Source organism: Aspergillus nidulans, chromosome VIII, assembly GCF_000011425.1.
Source record: "Aspergillus nidulans FGSC A4 chromosome VIII".
NCBI lineage: Eukaryota > Fungi > Ascomycota > Eurotiomycetes > Eurotiales > Aspergillaceae > Aspergillus > Aspergillus nidulans.
Genome location: NC_066264.1, coordinates 4,376,514 through 4,393,603, shown reverse-complemented (window position 1 = coordinate 4,393,603; position 17,090 = coordinate 4,376,514). Strand labels below are relative to the sequence as shown.

General features: G+C 51.4%; 7 protein-coding genes across 7 annotated transcripts, besides 1 other annotated feature; 6 read left to right on the top strand and 1 right to left on the bottom strand.

Moving 5' to 3' along the window:
- Window positions 1-17,090: part of a sequence feature (contig 1.5 561..450355(-1)) that runs on past both edges of the window.
- tpcC (protein mdpG) lies at window positions 359-5,920 on the top strand (the record flags this gene model as incomplete). The annotated part of the gene is made up of 4 exons (XM_652662.1): window positions 359-1,048; window positions 1,100-2,200; window positions 2,245-4,611; window positions 4,658-5,920. The coding sequence occupies 4 exons, from the start codon at window positions 359-361 to the stop codon at window positions 5,918-5,920; spliced, it is 5,421 nt and encodes a 1,806-aa protein (XP_657754.1).
- Window positions 6,226-7,817, top strand: ANIA_10022 (uncharacterized protein; the record flags this gene model as incomplete). Its single annotated transcript, XM_652663.2, has 5 exons — window positions 6,226-6,411; window positions 6,473-6,690; window positions 6,804-6,884; window positions 7,077-7,222; window positions 7,291-7,817. 5 exons carry the CDS (start codon window positions 6,226-6,228, stop codon window positions 7,809-7,811), a joined length of 1,152 nt encoding a protein of 383 aa, XP_657755.2. The 3' UTR covers window positions 7,812-7,817.
- On the top strand, window positions 8,185-10,042 carry ANIA_10035 (uncharacterized protein; the record flags this gene model as incomplete). The annotated part of the gene is made up of 2 exons (XM_050611048.1): window positions 8,185-9,670; window positions 9,800-10,042. The coding sequence occupies exons 1-2, from the start codon at window positions 8,186-8,188 to the stop codon at window positions 10,040-10,042; spliced, it is 1,728 nt and encodes a 575-aa protein (XP_050469317.1). The 5' UTR covers window position 8,185.
- ANIA_10038 (uncharacterized protein) lies at window positions 10,188-10,986 on the bottom strand (the record flags this gene model as incomplete). The annotated part of the gene is made up of 3 exons (XM_050611047.1): window positions 10,188-10,597; window positions 10,699-10,891; window positions 10,957-10,986. 3 exons carry the CDS (start codon window positions 10,984-10,986, stop codon window positions 10,188-10,190), a joined length of 633 nt encoding a protein of 210 aa, XP_050469316.1.
- Window positions 11,351-12,148, top strand: ANIA_10044 (NAD(P)-dependent oxidoreductase; the record flags this gene model as incomplete). Its single annotated transcript, XM_050611046.1, has 1 exon — window positions 11,351-12,148. The coding sequence occupies one exon, from the start codon at window positions 11,351-11,353 to the stop codon at window positions 12,146-12,148; it is 798 nt and encodes a 265-aa protein (XP_050469315.1).
- Window positions 12,509-13,849, top strand: tpcI (questin oxygenase tpcI; the record flags this gene model as incomplete). The annotated part of the gene is made up of 1 exon (XM_652664.2): window positions 12,509-13,849. One exon carries the CDS (start codon window positions 12,509-12,511, stop codon window positions 13,847-13,849), a length of 1,341 nt encoding a protein of 446 aa, XP_657756.2.
- Window positions 14,333-17,086, top strand: ANIA_00153 (putative MYB DNA binding protein (Tbf1); the record flags this gene model as incomplete). The annotated part of the gene is made up of 4 exons (XM_652665.1): window positions 14,333-14,426; window positions 14,521-15,047; window positions 15,099-15,752; window positions 15,803-17,086. The coding sequence occupies 4 exons, from the start codon at window positions 14,333-14,335 to the stop codon at window positions 17,084-17,086; spliced, it is 2,559 nt and encodes an 852-aa protein (XP_657757.1).

Here is a 17,090-nt window from a genome sequence, read left to right as displayed (position 1 = left end):
CGAAATAAACATTACAACACTTCCATACTATCGGCATTGCTAATAATAGCCCCGTCAGCCGCAAATCGACTGGACTCCGACCGGGGATCTAGTATTCCGAGTACGAGTACGAGTCCAGAGTACTCATCGCCGAATGCCGCCCCGGTCAAATTGGCCGATCTGACGCTTGTCACTTGGCAGCCTGATAGCAGTCTTTATTGATCACAATAAAGCTGACCTGGTGCAACAAAAATCTGTCTTGCACTTGATTCCAATTTTGCAGACTGCTCTCCTTATTATCTCAGGCCGAGTCTGCATTTTCCTGTCTTTTTTTTTTTTGTTGTTTTCCACCTTCTCTTGGTGGTTCCATCGCCTCAGAATGCCCGTATATACTCCTCAATCAGGCTCACTGCCGGAGTACTCCAAGATGAAGCTCCTTTACTTTAGCAACGAACTCCCGAAGGATGATCTCCAAGGCCTCTTCCGCCGTCTGTACAACCACAGCAAAGATAGACGATATCCCCTCCTCGCTAGGTTTATCCATGAAGCTACACTCGCTGTCCGTGAAGAAGTGCGGCAGTTACCGACGGCTGTAAAGGCTCTTGTTCCTGCCTTTGAAACAGTCTTGAACCTTGCCGACTACCCCGAACTTCGGAAGGGTCCTCTTGGCGGATCCTTGGAGGGTGTTCTTCTCTGCGTGCTAGAGATAGCGACTCTGATAGGGCATGTACCACGACTTTACTTCAAAGAGGCTGCTGACTGTTGTAGTTACTATGAGAATGCTTCCGAACGATTTGACCTACATGCCGTGTCCACGTACCTGGCTGGCCTGGGTCTTGGGCTTTTGTCAACCGCTGCTGTTGCTTTATGCTCTGCATTGGCCGACGTCCCAGTTATTGGTGCCGAGGTAGTGCGAGTTTCTTTCCGTCTCGGAACGTTAGTGGATGAGATCTCGCAGAACCTCGAGCCTCGCGATACGTCCGGCTCCCCAGACACCTGGGCTTCTGTTGTTCCCGGCGCCAAGGTTGAAGAAGTCCAAGCTGAGTTGGACGCTATCCACGCAAGAGAGGTAAGCTGCCATACCGTGGTAACGCGTTAAAGCTTACCAACATCTTGATAGAAAACACCCCAACCTAGCAAGATATTTATCAGTGCCTGGAACGAGGGGTCGGTCACAATTAGTGGTCCACCGTCACGGATCAGGCGTGTTTTGCGCCTATCCGAATTCTTCAGGCGACACAGGGTAGTGAGCCTTCCTGTGTACAGCGGTCTGTGCCATGCCAAACACCTCTACAACGAACAACATGCACGTGAGATCATATCCACGAGATCTATGGACTCCATAAATGCACTTTACTCGCCGGCAATTCCTGTCTATCAGACTTCAACTGGCCGACCATTTACGGCTTCTACGGCCAAAGGATTGTTTGAGCAGCTAGTCTTGGAACTTCTCACACAGCCCATCCTATGGGATAATGTCGTCCAAGGCGTTGTTGACCAGGCATACGCAACATCAGCAACTAGCTGTGATGTTTTGGTCTTCCGCATTTCGGTGCCAATCAACGATCTGCGGACTGCTCTTGGCTCTAAACTGCAAGGATTCGAAACGTCAACCGAGGAGTTGATTCCGTGGATTCTTCAGAAATCTGATATGGAAATCCCGCGAGGAACTGCACAGTCAAAAATTGCGATCATTGGCATGTCATGCCGCATGCCTGGCGGAGCAACTGATACGGAAAAGTTTTGGGAACTGCTCGAGCAAGGGCTTGACGTAGCTAGAAAAATTCCTGCTGATAGATTTGACGTCGAGACTCATTATGATCCGAAAGGGAAAAGGGTCAACACGAGCCATACACCGTACGGATGCTTTATTGATGAGCCTGGCTTGTTTGATGCACCGTTCTTCAATATGTCGCCCAGGGAAGCACAGCAAACCGATCCAATGCAGCGTCTTGCGATTGTCACCGCATATGAGGCACTAGAGAGGGCGGGTTACGTAGCTAATCGCACACCAGCCACTAACCTTCATCGCATTGGGACATTCTATGGTCAAGCTAGCGATGATTATCGTGAGGTCAATACAGCTCAGGAAATTAGCACTTACTTCATCCCTGGCGGTTGTCGTGCCTTTGGACCGGGGCGCATAAACTACTTTTTCAAATTTTCCGGTCCCAGTTTCAGCTGCGACACTGCATGCTCGTCAAGTTTGGCCACAATTCAGGTATGGAGGTTTCACTTGAATTATAGAAAAACTAACGTTGTTAGGCTGCTTGTACCTCTTTGTGGAACGGTGATACTGACATGGTCGTCGCCGGTGGAATGAATGTTCTCACAAATTCCGACGCTTTCGCTGGTCTCAGCCATGGCCACTTCCTTTCGAAGACTCCGGGGGCCTGTAAGACATGGGATGTTAACGCCGATGGATATTGCCGCGCAGACGGTATAGGCTCAATCGTGATGAAGCGCCTTGAAGATGCTGAGGCAGACAACGACAATATCATCGGGATCATTCGTGCTGCAGCAACGAATCATTCGGCTGAAGCTATTTCAATCACTCATCCGCACGCTGGTGCTCAGGCTTATTTGTACCGGCAAGTCATGAGCTCCGCTGGTATTGACCCGCTGGATGTCAGCTTTGTCGAAATGCACGGCACTGGTACCCAGGCCGGTGATTCAGTTGAAATAACTTCAATAACTGACATTTTCGCTCCGATCACTAAGCGACGAAGCGCCCAACAACCACTCCATATCGGTGCTGTGAAGGCCAATGTTGGACATGGAGAGGCCGTTGCTGGAGTGACTGCCCTCCTCAAGGTCTTGCTAATGTACCAAAAAAACGCCATCCCGCCGCATGTTGGCATTAAAAACAGCCTCAACCCTTTATTCCCAAAAGACTTGGACAAGCGGAACTTGCACATTCCGTACCAGAAGGTGCCATGGCCGCGAGTGAAAGGTAAAAAGCGCTATGCTGTAGTGAATAACTTTAGTGCAGCTGGTGGAAATACCACCGTTTGCCTCGAAGAGCCACCGCTCAGGGAGACAGACTATGTTGACCCGCGGACAGCTCATGTTGTCAATGTCTCGGCAAAGAGCAAAATCTCTTTCAAGAAAAACCTTGAGCGCCTTGTCGCCTATCTCGACGCAAATCCGGATACCTCCTTGGCTAGCCTGTCTTACACAACGACTGCCCGACGTTACCACCACAACCACCGAGCTTCAGTTGCTGCTACTGATATAGCTCAAGTGAAGAAGAAGCTTCTGTCTTACATAGATAAAGTTGAAGCGCACAAGCCCATTCCCGCCACCGGGCCGCCCCAGGTTGCCTTCGCCTTTACAGGTCAAGGTGCATCGTACAAGTCAATGAACTTAGAGTTGTTCCATCACTCTCCATACTTTCGATCTCAACTTCTTCATCTAGACGCTTTGGCACAAGGGCAAGGTTTTCCTAGCTTTATTCCGGCAGTGGATGGCAGCCACGAGAAAGACTACGCTCACTCGCCGGTTGTCACGCAGCTAGCACTTGTGTCAGTGGAGATTGCTCTTGCCAAGTATTGGATTTCACTTGGGGTCAAGCCCAACGCTGTTGTCGGTCATAGTCTTGGCGAATATGCGGCTTTCCATGTGGCGGGCGTGCTTTCCGCTAGCGATGCTCTTTTCTTGGTTGGCCGTCGTGCGCAGCTCCTGGAGGAAAAGTGTCAGATCGGCAGCCACAAAATGCTGGCGGTGCGTGCTCCTTTGGCTGATATCGAGAAAGCCTTAGAGGGCACGAACTATGAAGTTGCATGCATCAACGGACCAAAAGAAACCGTACTCAGCGGATCGCAGGCGCAGGTTGAGGTTGTGTCTGAAATCCTACAATCAGTAGGCTATCGATGCACCAGCCTTGACGTCGCATTTGCATTTCACTCCTCACAAACAGAGGCTATCCTTGATGACTTTGAAGAAGCTGCAAAGGATGGAGTATTGTTTCGTGCGCCTAATATGCCCGTGATATCTCCCCTGTTGGGCAAAGTCATTTTTGATGACAAGACCATTACCGCTAAATACATGCGCCGTGCCACACGAGAGACAGTAAACTTCTTATCCGCACTTGAGATGGCACAGACTTTCTCGACGGTTGATGAAGAGACTGTTTGGGTGGAAATTGGGCCGCATCCCGTTTGCATGGGCTTTGTGAATGCCACTCTCCCAGCTGTCAATGAGACGGTCGCCTCAATGAAGAGAGGTGAGGACAACTGGGTGACTTTATGTAATAGTCTTACTGCCTTGCACTGTGCTGGTGTGCCAATCGAATGGAACGAATACCAACGCCCGTTCGAAAAAGGGCTGAGGCTGTTAGACCTTCCTACATACGCCTGGAACGACAAGACGTACTGGATCCAGTACAACGGCGACTGGGCATTGACAAAAGGGAACACCTTTTACGATGCCGAAAAGTCACTCAAGGCACAGCAAACAGGGCAATTGGCCTCCGTACCATCCGGGCTGAGGACGTCCACTGTTCAGCAGATTATCGAGGAGAGCTTCAACGGCTCGGCGGGTAAAGTGGTGATGCAGTCCGATATGATGCAGCCAGATTTTTTGGATGCTGCACATGGACATAAGATGAACGGATGCGGTGTGGTAACTTCGGTAAGTATTCCACTCAGCGCCCCCATTATAATCTGACATTTTATAGTCTATACACGGCGACATTGGTTTTACTCTGGGAGGGTATCTGTACAAGAACCTGGTCAAAGGTGGCAAGGCGCCTGATATGAACATGGCCAATCTTGTAGTGTTGAGGGGACTTGTTGCGCAGAAAAACACCAAAAAGCCGCAGTATATCCGAGTCACCATTTCAACCACAGATATCAATTCGGGGGTTGCTGAGCTCATCTGGCAGAACGTCCTCAATGACAACACAGCGGATGAGCCTTTTGCAAGTGCCTCGATATTATACGACGATGCGGCTCTGTGGCTCAAGTCTTGGATACCAAGCACGCATCTGGTTCAGGGTAGGATTGAGGCTTTGGAGCGACTTGCGGAAGATGGCATTGCCAACCGCTTTACCCGCAATATGGCTTACCTGCTCTTTGCCAACAACCTCGTGGACTACGCGCAGAAGTACCGCGGTATGCAGTCTGTGGTTCTGCATGAGCTGGAAGCATTCGCCGATATCACGCTGTCCACGGAGAAGAGTGGCACCTGGACTATTCCGCCTTACTTTATCGACAGCGTCGCGCATCTCGCTGGGTTCGTGATGAATGTGTCCGACGCTATTGATACCAAGGCCAACTACTGCGTGACTCCGGGATGGAAGTCTCTGCGATTCGCCAAACCGCTTGTAGCAGGTGCCAAATACCGGTCATACGTCAAGATGATTCAGACCGAAGAGGATCCTACTGTTTACCTCGGCGATGTATACATTATGCAAGACGGGGCGATCATTGGGATGTGTGGTGGAATCCAGTTCCGGCGGTATCCACGCATCCTGCTTAATAGGTTCTTCACGGCACCGGAAGAGGCAGGAGCCATTTCGCATGCCGCCGCTTCGAGTACGCCAGCCCCCAGAACCAAACCCGAGCCTGTTCCAGTCGCTACCCCGGCTACTGCAGCTGCACCAGTTGCCCAGTCTCCTGCAGCACCGGCGTCAGTTACTCCAGCCCCTGCTCCGGCCCCTGCTCCTGGCCCTACACCTGCAGCTGCACCAGCCGCCGCTGGTGAGAGCGACAGCGTAGCAGCCAAAGCTCTTGTGCTTATTGCCAAAGAAGCTGCGCTGGAGCTTTCGGATCTCACGGACGATGCCTCGTTTGCCAACCTCGGGGTTGACAGCTTGATGAGCCTGGTGATAGCAGAGAAGTTTCGGGAGGAGCTGGGGGTCACGGTGACTGGTAGTTTGTTCCTGGAGTATCCTACCATCGGCGATCTGCGAAGCTGGCTATTAGAGTACTATAATTAGGCAGTATGTTAACCGGTAGTGAAAGGGCTGCGCTGTTGCTTTCGGTTGTTAGAGTTATGGTATATAGGTACAGATGAAAACACTGGTCTATGCATATTTCACTATCCTTGACGCGACGAAGTAAGCCTCGATGTGATCTATCGTCGTAGATAACAGCTTAATGACCCGATCTGTGCTTAATTTCCCGCCGCTGTCCGGATCTCGTCTCGGGTCATTTTGCATTATATAGGGAGCCTCCACTCGCCCATCCTCACTCATCAACCACATCGACCAGCTCAGAATTCACCCGCATCAATTCAAAGAAAATGTCCACTCCCAATCCCCCAGCAACAAACTCCACCACCTCCGAGGATCGTCTCCTCTGCCTCACTATCCTCGGCTACCGCAAACAAGGCATGAGTGAGGAAGCTTACCGCAAACACATGATTGAGCACTCTGCACCGTTGACAAAGGATCTGATGATCAAGTATGGTATTTTGAGATGGACTGTCGTACGTGCATCCACCACCGCAACCATATCTTTCCTTGAAGACATATACCGTACTCTGTCAGAAATGTCCTGACAGAAGCAAGATCCACAACCCCACCGAAACGCGCGAACTGATGTACGAGATCATGGACCCGCAAATGGCGAATATTGCCGACTACGACTGCTTTAGCCAAGTGGTATTTCGCAACTTCGAGGACTACAAGAAAATCAAGGATGACCCCTGGTATAAGGAACATCTTGTAGGGGACCATGAGAATTTCGCGGATACGAAGAGAAGCAAGTACGTCCTTAATCCTATGCCGTCCCGTCCCATCCCTTCTGGCGAAGGTCAATCAGCTGGATGGAATGATAATCAAGATAAAGGAAATGAGGGCTAATCACTAACGCATGCAGGATGACGATCGGCTGGATCACGCAGTTTATTGATCGGGGCGTTGTCACAGAAGGGTTTGAGGGATTTCCAGGCCCGAAGAAGTAGGTAGCTACTCGCTATGCAGCATGGTATACTGAGTCCATATGCCACATTCGATATTCAATGCAAGTGTGTTACTTCCAGTCCGGGGTTCATTCCAACAACGCAGTGCGTTCCATCGGACAGCGAGATCAACCATCACCGAGCTGCCGGTCAGCCTCAACAGGGAAGAGTAGATTTAAAATTGCTCACAGCCTAGCAGGGTTCAGTCAAACAAACAGCTTTATTCTGCATATCAGCGCTTCCAGTAATCTTTCTGCCAACATTAAGTACAGCCTAATCATGGCCTCCCTCACAACCCTCAAGAACACCGCCATCGTCACGGGCTCTTTTCTCTCTGGTATCTCCCTTCACCTTTCCAACCCCCTTTGCGGAAAGATAACTCATACCCTCATTCTCGAATGAAAGGAGCAATGATAACTCTCAGCACAATCACGGTCCCTGTTCTCCTCGAGACATCTACCCATCCACCCCAACTCCTGCACCAATGGGTCCGCACCTACCACTACGGGCACATTTCCTTGCCTACGATCTCGATCGCCACGGCTATTCTATACTTCTACATCGCTGCTTATCAGGGGGCAAGGGAGCAGCCGTGGCGCAAAGCTGCTCTTGTCGGGTTTCTGACGATCGTCATGGTTCCATTCACGTGGATTGTGATGAGTTCCACGAACGGGATGCTCTTTGGGCTGGAGGCTGGGAATCGGGACCACAGCCAATTTTTCGAGCAGGGTGCCAACCGAAGTGGCTTGAAAGGTGCGAATTCAAGTCAGAGTCATGGCCTTGGTAATGTTAGTGTCGGAATTGGTGTTGAGATGGCTACTTTGGAAGGGGTCAGGGAGCTCCTGGTGCGTTGGAAATGGATGCACCTGGTCAGGAGTTTATTTCCACTGATGGCGGCAGTGCTGGGGGTGGGAATCTGTGTTTGACAATTTTTTTATCATTTTCTGGCTATTCGTTCAAATAACAGGGTTTCTTTGGTCTGGGTAATGGTTTCTGTCCTAAGGCTTACGGTCAGGGAGCAGTTAGTTACCTAGAGTCGCTTCGGGACATCAACCGTATCTGTTTGTTGATATGACAACTATTACTTGATTACTTTTGTTTTTCTTGGTCGTCTTCTTTATTTATCTGATTACTGAGTTCCAGATGCACACCGGACCCCGACAGTTCCACTGAAACCCGAGCTCGGATAGCACGACGCTGACGCTGACGCTGCATGTCCAGTCACCACGGCTCGTATTTTGAAACAGTCAAAGCAGTGACCAGAGTCTACAGTGGAGTATTCAAGCACCTATCAAACAGAATGTCGGTTTCACGCTCGTGCTTCAGGCCTTTCCTCCCAGCAGAAATCGATGGTGGGCACCTACCCGTTGACCCTTCGGTCTTTACACACATTGAGCGTGGCCTCCATCAGAATCCACAGGGTTTTGCTATTCAGAGTACCCATCAACAACCGTGTCATTTCTCTGCGCTTGTTCAGACAGGAAGTGGGACTGAAAATGGCGGTGCGCCAAACTATGATGCGGTCGAGAGAGAACCGGGGACATGCCTCGCCTGGACATATACACAACTCCACCACGCTGCGTTACGGATTGCGGCGGGGCTGCTGGCGAGAAATGCCCAGCCAAGCACGAGAATGCTCTTGCTCATCCCCAACGGCGCCGAGTTCTGTCTTCTGCTTTGGACTGCGGTTGTTCTCCGCGTGACGATTGTCTGTCTCGATGAGGAACTGCTTAACGTTGAGCAGCATGATGAGTTACGCAGAATGCTAAAGACTATCAATCCAAGGGTTATTGTTGTGCAAGACGTAAAAGGCGCGGATGTGATCGATGTCGCGTTGCGGAATCTACCGCTTGACCCGGATATCCTCAAGATCACTCTATCCGAGCTTGCGGGAAGTCAACCAGACTCAGCCTGGAGATCCCTTCTGTCCCTATCTCTGACACCAGCTCTTTCAGCTTCTGAAACCGAGTCTCTTCTATCTTCTGCTCGCTGGGACTCTTCCAACGCAGCCCGTACATACTCCATCCTCTATACGTCAGGAACATCCGGGGTCCCTAAAGGGTGCCCGTTGCATATTTCGGGAATGAGCTACGTTCTCCAATCCCAGTCGTGGCTGGTCAACGCAGAGAACTGCACGCGGGCACTGCAACAAGCGCATCCGTGTCGGGGCATTGCCATTGCACAGACACTCCAGACATGGAGGGAAGGTGGGACAGTAGTCATGACGGGGAATGGCTTCAATGCGGGCGATTTGGTGCATGCGGTAAAAAGGCACGCGGTTAGTTTCGTGGTGCTCACGCCGGCGATGGTTCATCCAGTTGCAGACGAGTTGAAGGGTAGAAATGGCGCAGCTGATTCTGTCAGGACAGTTCAAATCGGTGGCGATGCGGTGACAAGAGGCGCACTTGAGATATGTACGCGATTGTTTCCGAAAGCGAGAGTTGTCGTGAATCACGGGATGACGGAGGGTGGAGGGGCGTTTGTTTGGCCTTTCAACAGGCCCAGAGATATTCCGTTCTATGGTGAGATGAGTCCTGTTGGATCCGTTGCACGAGGCGCTGCTGTCAGGATCCGTGGCGCAAACGCGACAGTGGCAAGAGGAGAGCTGGGCGAGCTCCATGTCTCCTGCCCAAGTATTATCCCGGGGTATCTGGGTGGAGTTTCAGCCCAGTCGTTTCACGACGAGGATGGGCGAAGATGGTTCAAAACAGGTGATGTGGGCTTGATGGACAAGCAGGGCGTTGTTTTTATCCTTGGCCGGATGAAGGATATGATTAATGGGAAAGTGATGCCTGCCCCGATTGAGAGTTGCCTTGAGAAATATACTTCTGTTCAGGTATGTTTTCTTTCTTTATTCTTCCCCCATACCTCCACCACATTTGCCTCAGATCTGAGATCTAAACAAGCATACCAGACATGTGTGGTAAATGCTGGCGGCCCCTTTGCTGTCCTGGCACGATATACCGGCAAGAAAGAAGCCCAGATCAGAAGACATGTTGTGCGGGCACTTGGGAAGAGCAATGCGTTGAACGGAGTAATTTATCTGCACCAGTTGGGACTGGAAAGGTTTCCGGTTAATGGGACGCATAAGATTGCTCGTGGGGATGTGGAGGGGGCTATGCTGGCCTATTTGCAGACTGAGCCTACCAGTAGATAGAACCCTACCTATAGATGGATTGTGTGCTGAGGGCGTCTCAATATGCTATTCTTAACGCCACCGAAATCGTACATCAGATCACTCAAGACGTCAAGACATGGCTCCAACTAGCCGACTCGGGTTGTCCCATTAGACATTCTAATCATTACCATTTTATATCCTCTGGAATCTCTAACTCAAGTCCCAAATCCGGGACACCTCCCGCAACCTTCTTAAACCAGCCAATCTCAAGGACCCCATCATACCAGCTGCACAGTGCTCCAAACCTCTCCTGCATGGATCTCCTAAACGCCGCAAACGCTCCCATGAGCAGACTCGCGGCGAAAAAATCCGCAATCGTTATACTTTCCCCCACAAGATATCTGCTGCGCTTCAGATGCTCATCTAGGTACTTGCACCGCTGCAGCATCGCACGCAGTGAGTCCCCGTCATCTTGCTGGATTATTTGCCGTTGCCCAATGCGTGGGAGGAAGACGCCGCCGACTGCTGGAAAGAGGTCGGAGTTTGCAAAAGACATCCATTGGAGGATCCTGAGCGAGGAGCGTTCGTCATTGCCTAGGAGGGATTTTGTTATCGGGTCCTGACTCTGGGATGCAACTGCTCAGCAGGACTTTTCAGTCCTCTTTCATTAACCAGGGAGTGTCGGGGCTGAGTACAGTAAAGAGTCAATGGAATACATTCACTCAGCACGAACCCGTCTGCGCCTACAAAAGTAGGGACTTGCCCGAGTGGATTATATCTGCAAAGCTCCTCAAATGCCTCTTTATTCTTCTTTTCTGCGTGTATGATTTTGACGTCGAGGTTGTGGAGCTTTGCTAGAGCGATGAGGGTCGTCGAGCGAGGCGTTGGCTGCAAGATTCAAGGTTAGCTAAACCCCCAATTCTAATTCTGGGCCCTGAGGTGTAAGAACATACGTTATGGGTGTAGAGTGTTCCGAATGACATTTGTGCGGTCTGGTCTGTTTGGAAATGATAATGCGGGTGGGTATGGGCTGTCGGTGATTATATCTACTCCGTCGAACCGGAACCCGGGGGTCTGCGACTGCGATACGCTCGATGAACTCCGAGATTTCGGGGGCCGGGGGTTGAGGTTGCACTGCAGATCTTGATATCCAGCATCTAGCACGGTATAGTTCGTATCTTGAGATATTTGAGACATTGAAGTCTGAAAACGACGGTTTAGGCTACGGTACCCGACTGCCATAGCTCTCTATACGAGTGCTTTATAAACACCCAACCACCATCAACCATAATCCTCACGGCACCGTATTGGTTACGAAATACTAAATTCTGAATATCATCAATCGAAATGCCTCTGGCCACTTACGCCGTTCTGGGCGCAACCGGCAATACTGGCACGGCTCTGATCCAGAATCTGCTCTCGCCACCATCTTCAGAAATGCACATAAACGCCTACTGTCGAAACAAGCCCAAACTCTTAAACCTCTTGCCCGAACTCAACGACACGAAAAATGTGACTATCTTTGAAGGCTCCATCACCGACTTATCCCTCATCACCGCATGCATACGCAACACACGTGCGGTCTTCTTGACCGTCACTTCAAACGACAATATTCCCGGTTGCCGACTGAGTCAGGACTCGGTGCAGACGGTTCTCGAGGCACTCAAGCAGATTCGTACAGCGGAACCGAATGCAGTTGTGCCGAAACTGGTCCTTCTCTCCTCCGCGACGATAGATCCGCACCTAAGCCGCAAAATGCCCTCGTGGTTCTTACCGATTATGAAAACAGCTGCGAGTAACGTCTACGCCGACCTGATCAAGGCAGAGGAGATGCTGCGAGCGAACGAGTCCTGGGTCACAAGCATTTTCATCAAGCCTGCCGGCTTGAGCGTCGACATTCAGCGTGGTCACAAACTCGACTTTGACGAGCAGGAGTCGTTCATCTCGTACCTGGATCTGGCGGCTGCCATGCTTGAGGCGGCAAATGATACAGATGGGAGGTATGATGGGAGGAACGTCTCTGTGGTTAATACGGGGGGCAAGGCGAGGTTCCCGCCTGGAACTCCGAAATGTATCATTGTTGGCTTGCTCAGGCATTTCTTCCCGGGGTTGCATCGATTTCTGCCAACAACGGGGCCTTCCTAATGGCCTGGGATTGTAGCCTGGGGTATGTAATATTGGGTCTCTAGGAGGACGTTTTGGTTATTAGATGGGTCAATTTTATGGATTCCCAACACCGCAAAACGTAGCCCTGATCGAGGTTAAGGCCTCAGTCACTCATTCGTACTAGTCACGCTCGGCGTACCTTTGCCATTTGCTAGATATAGAGAACCAGTCCAGTCGACAATATGTGAATATGGCTGCTCGGTCATCGGGCTTCGAGGTCTCGTTATCCGAAGCTAGCTGTGCAGTATATATCTTTGGGCTCAGGACATTAAACCAGTCAGCAAAACCCAACCATCTACCATACCAAGTCAACAAGAAAGCACGAATACGGCGTCAAAAATGTCCTCTTCGATCAATATTCTCTCAACCAAACTCGGCCAGAACATCTACGCCCAAACTCCCCCCTCCCAGACTCTCACTCTGACAAATCACCTCCTACAAAAGAACCACGACACGCTGCACATCTTTTTCCGCAATCTAAACGGCCACAACCACCTGGTCCATAACCTTCTCACTCGGCTAGTGCTGGGTGCAACCCCAGAGCAACTCCAAACCGCCTACGACGATGACCTCCCTACTCAGCGCGCCATGCCGCCTCTCGTCCCTTCTATCGTGGAAAGGTTATCTGACAACTCCTACTTCGAGTCCCAAATTACACAGATTGACCAGTATACAAACTTCCTACGTTTCTTCGAAGCGGAGATCGACCGACGAGACTCATGGAAGGACGTCGTGATAGAGTACGTCTTCTCGCGCTCGCCCATTGCTGAGAAGATCCTCCCGCTTATGTACGACGGCGCCTTTCACTCAATTATTCATCTCGGGCTTGGAGTCGAGTTCGAACAGCCGGGGATCATCGCTGAGGCATTGGCGCAGGCGGCCGCGCACGACTCTTTTGGGACCGATTACTTTTTCCTCACGGCCGAAAAGCGAGCTGCTGGGCGAAACGAAGAGGGAGAGACTCTCGTGAACCTTTTACAGAAAATCAGGGACACACCCAAACTTGTCGAAGCCGGACGCGTCCAGGGCCTCATTGGGACGATGAAGATGAGAAAGTCTATTCTCGTCAATGCAGCTGATGAAATAATAGACATTGCGTCGCGGTTTAAAGTCACCGAGGAAACGCTCGCGAGAAAGACTGCCGAGATGCTAAACCTCTGTGCTTACTTGGCTGGTGCGTCGCAGAGGACGAAGGACGGGTATGAGCCAAAGATTGACTTTTTCTTCATGCACTGCGTAACAAGCAGTATCTTCTTCTCTATTCTCGGGCGTCAGGACTGGATTTCCATGCGGGATAGAGTAAGGTTAGTCGAGTGGAAGGGCCGGCTGGATCTGATGTGGTATGCTCTCTGCGGTGTACCCGAGCTTGATTTCGAATTTGTGAGAACCTACAGGGGGGAGAGAACGGGGACTATGTCCTGGAAGGAATTGTTTGCGATTGTTAATGAGCAGCATGATGATGGGCATGTGGCGAAGTTTGTGCGAGCGCTGAAGAACGGGCAGGAGGTTTGCGGGCAGTTTGAGGATGGAGAGGAGTTTATGGTCAAGGGGGATATGTGGTTGAGGATTGCGAGGATGGCGTATGAGACGACGATTGAGACGAACATGCAAAATCGGTGGGTGGTTATGGCAGGCATGGACGGGGCTTGGAAGGACTTCAAAGTGCAGTCGTCTGATTGATTAGATATACGCAGTGCTGTATATGGGTCTTGGCCATCTAGTACGATCAACAAGCCAAGAGTGACTCTACTCTCTACTCTTTACAGGTCTATCGATAGCAGTCAATCTATGCATCGACAAGAGTTCAATTTGACTTCCCGATTTCGACTCAGAGAATCCTAGGCCCATGCCAGGACTTATAAATGCCTATCCATGATTGCATGAAGTCCTTTCTCCAAACACCTCAAAGACCATTGCTTGTGAGCGTCAGTTTACCTTTTTGACTATGTCGGGTCCTCAGGCTGGATCATAGCGCTATTCCATATTCAGCTTGGCGTAGAATGGTTTACGCTAGCCCACTCCGGCTAGACGGCCTGAACGCCGGGATATTTCCACGTGACGGCATTCTTTTCAACTTCAAGCCCTACAAGCGCGCCCTACCCCTAAGCCCTCATTGCTGATCCTGGAAGCATCATCTTCATGTCAGCGCCAACTCCTCCCGTCATGGCCGATGCCAGTGCATCAGGACCCTCCGTTGACACGCAGGGAGCGTCCGACCTCCCTGCCTCGCCGGTGCCCAAGGAGGAGGGTCACCATGGTAAGCCACCTAGCCGCATTCACTGCCTGACTCCGGCAGTAACACCACCCCAAGTCTATTCACTCAACCCAATGACTTACTCTTGTCACACTAGAACTCCCCAAGCTGTTTCATCCCATCGAGGATGATTCTCTTTCGCCGCGGGCATCCAAAAAACGTCGGCTTGATGAACCGGAGGACTCCGTAGCGGAAACGACAACGACAACACCACCGTCCCAGCAACCTCAAGAGCAAACCCGGGAACCGTCGCAGCAAACGGAGCAGAGCCAGTTCCAGCAACAACACACGAATCTTCTTCCTGGTGCTGGAGACCAGATTGAAGAAGAATTGGCATCGGCCCTTGCCGCGGGGGTCGTCGATTCGGTGGAAACTGCGGATAGCAAGAATGGTCAGACCGAGATCGGAGCAAGTCCTGTGCAAGAGCAAAACACGAATATCGACTCGGACGTAGCTACTGTCATCTCGAACATCATGAATCATTCCGAGCGTGTCGAGGAGCAGTGCGCCATGGGTCCCCAGCAGTTGCCGGATTTGTCCGGTCAGGGCGCTCCCAAGGGGATGGTTTTTGTCAAGGCCAATTCGCATCTAAAAATTCAGAGTTTACCCATTCTTGATAATCTGGTGAGTTCTCTAATTCAGGCTCAGAGTTTTGGTTAGGAAGCTAATTTGCAGTCCACGCAAATTCTGTCGCTGCTGGCCAAGTCCACGTACCAAGATATTACCTCCTTCGTATCTGAGCCGGAGTCGGAGAATGGTCAGGCGTACGCTACGATGCGGTCACTGTTTGACCACACAAAAAAGGTCTATTCAACCAAGAAATCGTTCCTCTCGCCCACGGAGCTCGAGCTCACTGAACCTTCGCAAGTCGACATCATCCGCAAAGCAAACCTGGCATCGTTTGTCTCCAGCATCTTTGGTACTCAGGAGATCAGCTTCTCTGAGCTCAATGATAACTTTCTCGACGTATTTGTCCCCGAAGGTGGACGGCTTCTCAAACAGCAAGGTGCCCTTTTTCTTGAGATGAAGACTCAAGCGTTCATCGCGTCGATGAACAACACCGAACGTACCCGCACCGAATTGCTTTATACTTTGTTCCCAGATAATCTTGAGCAGCAACTCCTTGACAGACGACCCGGGACGCGTCAGCTGGCTCCGAGCGAAACCGACTTTGTCAACCGTGCACATTCGCGCCGTGAGATATTGCTTAATGATATCAACAATGAGGAGGCCATGAAAGCTTTACCAGACAAATACCACTGGGAGGACTTTCTCCGGGACCTCAGCTCGTATATTACAAAGAACTTTGATACCATCAACAACCAACAGGTTAGACTCTACATATGGTTTTAAACAAATAGATCGCTAATGCGGATTAGTCAAAGAAGATCACAAAAGGACGGCAACCATCTTCATCAAATGGTGATTCTGAGCCGCCTAGTGCGCCTCTTCAGAGCCAGTTTCCTGTCGCCACGCAGGCGCCGGAGGTCCCAGTCGATAAAAACATGCACGGTGACCTGGTTGCCCGTGCCGCCAGAGCTGCGCAGATTGCGCTGCAGGGTCACGGGCTCAGACGTTCTCAGCAGCAGGCACAGCAGGCCCAGCAGCAACAAGCCCAGCAGCAACAAGCCCAGCAGCAGGCCCAGCAGCAGGCCCAGCAGCAGCAACAGGCTCGGCAGCAGGCTCAGCAATATCAGCAGCAGCAGCAACAGCAACAGCAACAGCAACAACAGCAACAACAGGCTCAGCAGCAGGCGCCCCAGCAGGGCATCCAGATTCTACAAGGATATACCCCCGCGCAGCAACCCTACCAGAGCAGCCCAGCTCCTTCAGGATATCAACAGTCTCAGACATATAACTTCCAACAGAGCCCAATGCAGACAAACTTCCAGCAGTACAACCACCCCTCGCCGTCGCCAATACCCGGTCGACCTAACTCGTCTACTGCCAACCACGGCTACATGCCCGGCATTCCCCACTACTCTCAATCTCAGCCGACACAAGTTCTCTATGAGCGGGCTCGGATGGCCGCATCCGCCAAATCCTCGCCCAGCAGCCGCAAGTCTGGCCTTCCCAGTCAACGCCGCCCATGGACGACTGAAGAAGAAAACGCCCTCATGGCTGGCCTTGACCGCGTCAAGGGACCCCACTGGAGTCAGATCCTGGCCATGTTCGGCCCCGGCGGTACGATTAGCGAAGCTCTCAAGGATCGCAACCAGGTACAACTTAAAGATAAAGCTCGAAACCTGAAGCTCTTCTTTCTTAAGAGTGGGATTGAGGTGCCATACTACCTCAAATTCGTCACGGGTGAGTTGAAAACGCGTGCTCCAGCACAAGCCGCCAAACGTGAGGCCCGCGAGCGCCAGAAGAAACAAGGGGAGGAGGATAAGGCACATGTCGAGGGGATCAAGGGCATGATGGCCCTGGCGGGGGCGCATCCGCAGCAGGTCGGCCATCCTCATCATGGAGTTCCTGGAGTTCCGCACCACGGCCACGAGAGCATGTCTGCGTCGCCGATGCCGCCAGATCCAAACTTTGATCAGACGGCGGAGCAAAATCTCATGCAGACGCTGGGAAAGGAAGTCCATGGAGAGTCATTCGGGCAGCCTGGGCAGCCTGGGCACCCGGGGCATCATCCTGAGAATATGCATATGGGGCAATGATGGG